The sequence below is a fragment of the Cavia porcellus genome, unplaced genomic scaffold (assembly GCF_034190915.1).
Source record: "Cavia porcellus strain 051 isolate PalLab524CR breed Dunkin Hartley unplaced genomic scaffold, mCavPor4.1 scaffold_17, whole genome shotgun sequence".
NCBI lineage: Eukaryota > Metazoa > Chordata > Mammalia > Rodentia > Caviidae > Cavia > Cavia porcellus.
The window spans coordinates 73,501,452-73,507,699 of record NW_026947500.1 but is presented as its reverse complement, the minus strand read 5'-3'; the positions used below and the strand labels follow the sequence as shown (position 1 = coordinate 73,507,699).

At 59.4% G+C, this 6,248-nt stretch overlaps 1 protein-coding gene across 2 annotated transcripts in view; it reads right to left on the bottom strand.

The window, feature by feature from the left end:
* Nucleotides 1–3,230: 3,230 nt before the first annotated feature.
* Atcay (ATCAY kinesin light chain interacting caytaxin) overlaps nt 3,231–6,248 on the bottom strand; it is a 19,797-nt gene continuing 16,779 nt past the window's right edge. The window contains exon 13 of one of the 2 annotated variants that reach the window (XM_063228912.1): nt 3,231–5,432. In XM_063228912.1, the coding sequence (XP_063084982.1) occupies nt 5,423–5,432 (10 nt within the window). In that variant the 3' untranslated portion in view covers nt 3,231–5,422. Of the gene's footprint in view, nt 5,433–5,483; nt 5,673–6,248 lie in introns of those variants that run through there. The other variant, XM_063228911.1, reaches the window with a different exon arrangement.

Here is a 6,248-nt window from a genome sequence, read left to right as displayed (position 1 = left end):
CCCTCTCCTCCTCCCCTCCCCTCCTCCCCTCCCCTCCTCCCCTCCCCTCCTCCCTCTCCCCTTCCTCTCCATCGCCCTCCCCTCCCCTCCTCCCCCTCTTCCTCCTCCCAGCTCCTGGCCAGAGAAACCGGACCCTTAGCCACGCACTTTCCTCTCCTAAAAATATCAGCCACCGTGTGTCCCCAGCCTGACCCTGCCTGACATTCGCACTGATCCTGGTCACACCAAGGAAAGGGACATCAGCCCTGGCCGGCCCTGCTGCTGGCAACTGCCTTTTCCCAAAGATGGCTTTGCTGTAGTGGCCCAGGCTGGCCGGAAAGTCTTAGCGGACCCCAGGAGCCTACGGTGCAGCCTGTGTAATTGGGGTCAGCCCTGGGGTGGCCTGGGAGCTGCTGATTCCCGTACTGTTGGCAAAGGAGAAAAAAAAAAAGGTTGTGTATTAAAGTGTTCAAATGGAGCTGGGCGTGGTGGTGCACGCCTGCATCTCAGCACTCTGGGAGTGTGGGCCCTGCCCACGCCTCCTCCCTCTGCGGGAGGCTGAGGCAGGACGGTTCCAAATTCTGGTAACTTAGTGGCTTGACGAGATCATCTCAAAATAATATAAAATAAGACAAGGGCTAGGCTATAGCGCAGTGCTAAGGCCCTGAGGTCAAAGCCCAGTGTAGCAATCAAAAATATAAAAAGGCTAAGGTGGGCTTTGCGCTGGGGGTGGGGAGGAGGGTGCAGTTCCCATCCAGGGTGATCCGCCGCTGTGGCCGACACAAGGAATCACCCGCGGAGGCCGAGAGCAGGACCCACACGATGCCGGCAGCTCGTGTGGAAATGGGAGCTGCACTCCGGGTGGTGAGAGGGGAGGTGACACATTGCCATAGTTTGGGGACTTTGGAACAGCTCCTGAGGCCTGTGTCTTGAAGGTGTGGTCTGCAGCTGGGTGCTATTGGGAGGTGGTGGGGCCTTTAAGAGGCGGGGCCTAACGCAAATAAATGAGGTCACTGGGGGCGTGGCCTGGGAGGAGCTGCTGGGCCTGCTCAACCCTGAGCCAGGATAACCTTCCCTTCTCGATAAACTGATCAAGGTAGCATTTGTTACATTCCCAGCACACTGACTAACCCTCACCTCAGTCTTTTTTTTTTTTTTTTCTCTCTTTTTTGCAGGCTGGGGAGTAAACTCAGGCCTTTCACCCTCAGTTACATCCCCAGCCCTTTTTTATTTTTTATTTTGAGAAAAGAGCTTACTAAATCCCTCAGCGGCCCAGGCTGGACTCGAACTTGCAGTCCTCCTGCCTCAGCCTCCCAGAGTGCTGGGATGACGGACATGCACTACCACGCCCAGTTTGAGACAGCATCTGCTGACCCCTCGGGCACAAAAGGTGACCGTTCTTCCCTCGGTGACAGTGTGTCTGACTCGGCCTCGTAGGGCTGCTCCCTTGAACCCGGGTCCCCTCCTGCGGCCCCACCCGCGGGTCCTCCCCATCCGCAGAGCCCCGGATGTGGCATGTTTCTGACCCCTCCCTTTTTTTTGCTACTGGGACTCGAACTCAGGGCCTCGTGCTGGCCAGGCAGGCACTGTGTCACTGAGCTGTGCCCCTGGCCTCTCTGGCCCTTCTGCTCTGTCACGTCTCTTCTGCCCAAACTGGGCTGGTTCCCTGCTTTTTAAAATTCAAGAAACATAAATGAAGTCATATAATCTATAGTTTGTGCGTTGATGTGTGTTTGTGTGGCGCTGGGGATGGAACCCAGGGCCTTTGTGCTGAGCTGCACCCCCAACCTTTTCTTTCTTTCTTTCTATTTCGAGACAGGGTCTCAGAGAGTCAGTCAGTTGCCCAGACTGGGCTTAGATGTGAGATCCTCCTGCCTCAGCCTCCTGAGTGCTGAGATCACAGCCTGGGCCACACCTGGTCAGCCTGTGTCTGAGGTTGTTTTGTTTGATAGTGGGTGTTAAATAGAATTCTGCCTTCCAGAGCTGCACCAGGGACATTTCTAAGGTTTGAAGCCACAGGGTGGAGCCATTCATCACAGATGGGACTAAAATCCCCTCCCCCTGGCCCCGGGCCTCCAGGGCCCCAGCTCTGCTCACCTGGGCTCCTGTGTGGCTGTCCGAGCCTTCTGGTTACTCCTGCCCTGCCTGGGCTCTGTGCAGATGGTAGACAAGGGAGATTTGTGGAAGCCAGGTCAGCTGTGCGCCCTTCTCTGCTCTGAGTCCTCCCTATCCCCTCCTCCTTTGCATTAAAAGAAGCCTGACATCTCCTGTCCTGACTGTACCCTGGGGGCCTGACCTGTCCCTACCCTGGGGGCCTCCCTGAACCCCATCCCCCTGACAGCACTCTCAGTGGTCAAGATGGCTGCAGTGGCTCCGTAATTGCTTCAGATCTTCCAGTTGGAGAAGACAGAAAACCTCTCATGGACTGGCGACAGTGTCTGGAACTGCTGAACTGCCCAGGTGGAACCACCACTGTGGTCTCTCCTAGGTGTTCTCCTACCCTGGCTGGGCTTCTGCCCTGGACCTTTCTTGGCCTCAGTTTCCCTGCTTGGCAGCTGGGCAGGTTGGCTGAGACTGTGACCTGAGTTTCATCAGACACAGGAAAGCCCAGCTCCTGGGCCCCGCTTCTGGCCCAGTTTTGGGGAGCTTCAGGGACAGAGAGGCATCTTGGTGAGGCCCGGCAGGAAGGCCCTGGAGGCTCTGGGTCCCCACAAGGCTGCAGCAGGGACGCAAGCACCCAGCACCCCGGCTTTAAACACTGTCCATGATGTCACAAAGCCGTGGGCCCCACGGACCGGAAACACCAAAGACAGGCGAATCCAGGGACCGGAAGTGGACTTGGTGGGTGCCCCGCTGCTGGGAGGGGAGGGGTGACTTTGCAGGGGGGCAGGTGGGGCGTCCTCTGGGGAGACCGAAAGTTCTGGAACTCATGAGAGGTGGTGGCTGCTGGACACTGTGCATATATGAAGTGTCTCGAATGGTAAATTTTATGTTTTGTGTATTTTATCACGATTCAGAGACCACACTGAAACAGCGATTGTCTAGATCCCCGGTGCTGGGATCTCATGGCTACACCACACCGTTACCCCAGCTACTCGGGAGGCTGAGGCAGGAGGGTCTCCAGTTGGAGCCCAGGCTGGGTGCCCTAGAAGTGAGAGCTTGTGTCAAAATAAGACCTAAAAAGGGCCGATGGTGGGAAGCCCTGGGATCCACGCCCAGGACCAAAAAGGAGACTCACAGAGGACCAGGTCTTCCTCCTGGTTAGGATTTATTCATGTCCCTCAAAACCCGCCAGAGCCCGTGGCGATGGCCCCTTCCCATGGTGACAGCCACCATCGTGATCATTTTTGTGTTTAATTAAAAACCCAAGAACTGGCTGGGGTGGGGTGGGGTGGGGCGGGTATGGAGGGTGCCACTCAAGGGGAGGCGACAGCCACACCCCACACCTCAAGACAGAAAACCACAGCCCCCTTACAATGGCGGCTGGGGCCCCCACCTTCTGCCCCCAAGTATCCCCAGATCCAAATCTCCGGTGATGCCCACTTGTGGATGGCACCCCAGCGGCCACCTGGGAACGGTGGCCGGGCACCAGCCCGCCTGGACCTCCACGCCTGCGGCTGCTGGTGATCCGGGAAGACCCGCGTGGCCTGTCCCTTGCCGCAGTGGACAGGTGGCTCCACTGAGCGTCCGGGGCTGGGGTGGGGGCAGAAGTGTCGGCCTGCAGACATCGGGGTCCAAGGTGCGTGGGGTACAGCGTGCCTGGGGACAAGCCATGGTGGCCACGGCCTGTGGCTGGTGGGGACCTCTCCTCCTGTCCGTGGATGGGTCAGTCATGGTCAGCGGAAATCGGGGATCCTCCGAGTCACCAGTACATGTGACGGGGCCACCGTCACCACCGTGGGTGACATGGGGATCCCGGGTGACTGGAAGTGGGAGCAGGCTTGGTGATGTGGGGTCTTTGGGGGCAGCCTCAGCCTCCAGAGGCCAAGACCCCCTCCTCTCTGCCCGTCCTGTATTTGACATTTGGGAAACTAACGTCACACAGCAGCCACCGGATTCCCCAGGATCCAGGCTCCTCAGGCCACGTGGGGACCCCACGGTGCCCCACACTGCTTGGTGGCCCTGTCTCGGGGTTCGCAATCCCAGCCACTTGGAAACCCTGCTTTCTCAGGGTGGGAGCTCCTGCACCCCGGCACTCAGTGCCACCAGCTGCTCCCACGGTGGGGATGACCCGAGACTCGTCCTTCTGGTGTCCAGGTCCGGAGTGGCCGGCTGTCAGCGAGGCCCGGCTGCAGAGGCGGGAAGCTGGGGCCTGGAGAACAGGCTCGGAGGGTTTGATCAAAACAGACACCGGGCTGACGACCGCAGGGACCACTGTCTGCAAACCCCACCTCGCCTCTTCTTAAACACCCCCCGGAGATGGCGAGGTCACCACGGCCAGGGCCGACTGTCCTGGCCCACGAGAACAGCCCGTCTGTCTGTCCTGGTTTCTTTTTCAGTTTCTGAGACGGGGTCTCGCTGTGCAGTCCAGGCTGACTTTAAGCTCACTCTCTAGGCCAGGCTGGTCTCACACTCACAGCGACCCTCCTGCCTCGGCCTCCCAGCGACGGGATGGCAAGGCTTTGAGTGTGGAGTGCGGGACGGCGGCACCAGACTGCCGGGCTCTACCTTCCCCAGTGATCTCCGAGACCCTCCTGCTTCGGGTCCCCTCTGTCTTCCTTAGGTGACGTCTGCGTGTCCGGGGTGACCTGATCTCAGAACCGGCTTCTTTGGCGTCTGCTCTGGGCGCGTCCTGCCCTGGCACTGGGGCTGTCGCTGGCGCCCCTTGGGCTGGCCCTGGGCTGTGGCGCCCGAGGTGAAGGGGCCTGGGAATGTTCCAGAAGGAGGCAAAGCTGTGACGTCACACTCCCTCTTCCGTATGCGATGGGCTCAGAGGCGCCCACGGGAAGCGGGGGACCTCAGAGGTGACGGGGCGGCCAAGCGACAAGCCAGGGCCGGGACTCTGGGACAGGAGCTGGAGGACGGAGATCCGAGGCCGAGGGCCGGGTGTGGGACACATTCCAGGGGAGGCACGGGGATGAGCCTAGAGCCAGCGGTGCCAGCAGGCACCTGCAGCTCCAGACGGATGGACAGACAGACAGACGGGTGACAGTGACAGAGGGACCTGGAGCCGGAGGGAGGTGTCCTGCAGCCTCGGGGCGGGGAACAGCGTGGATGGGGGGAGGGCTGGGGACCAGGTCCTTTTCCAGAACACGGGAACACCACGTCCTCTCTAGGACCTTCCGCAGCCATGTCGAGGAGGCGGAAGGCCACAGGAGATGGAGGAGCCGGTGCCCTGGGACGATCAGGGTGCGGTGGGATGCGCTCTGGGGCCACCGGGCGTCTGACAGAGGTTTCTTGGCATCTGGAATCTCCTTCCTGGCCTTCGTGGAATCCCGCCACCTCAGGACATGCTGGCGGGAAGAGACACAGGCGGAGAGCAGAATGACAGTCTCTGCACAAGTGGAAAACGGCCTTCCGCATGCTCCAGGGTGCCCGAAGGAGGAGCTGTCCCAAGTGGGTACACTTGGAAGCAGGAGCAGTGCCTGCTTTTCAAGTCGAGGCATCTGTCACCTGCGAGCCCAGGGGACTCTCACGGGCCTCCCTCCTGGGGCCCAGCAGAAGACCAGATCCTGGAGACCTCTGCCCTCAGGCTGGAGGGAAGCGTAGATGATCTATCACACACTGATCCACCTACCCTTCCATTTATCCCTCATCATCCACTCATCCATCCATCCATCCATCCACCCACCTGTCCATCCATCCATCCATCTACCCATCCATCCATCCACCCACCCAACCACCCATCCACCCATCCATCCACCACCCATCCATCCACCCACCCATCCATCCATCCATCCATCCACCCATCTATCCATTCATCCATCCATCCATCCACACATCCACCTATCTACCCATCCATCCATCAATCCATCCACGCACCCATCCATCCATCCATCCACCCACCCACCCATCCATCCACCCATCCATCCATCCATCCATTCATCCATCCATCCAATCCATCCACCCATCCACCCATCCATCCATCCATTCATCCATCCATCCATCCACCCACCCATCCATCCACCCATCCATCCATCCATCCATCCACCCATCCACCCATCCATCCATTCATCCATTCATCCATCCATCCATCCACCCATCCATCCATCCATCCATCATCCATCCATCCACCCACCCACCCATCCATCCATTCATCCATCCATCCA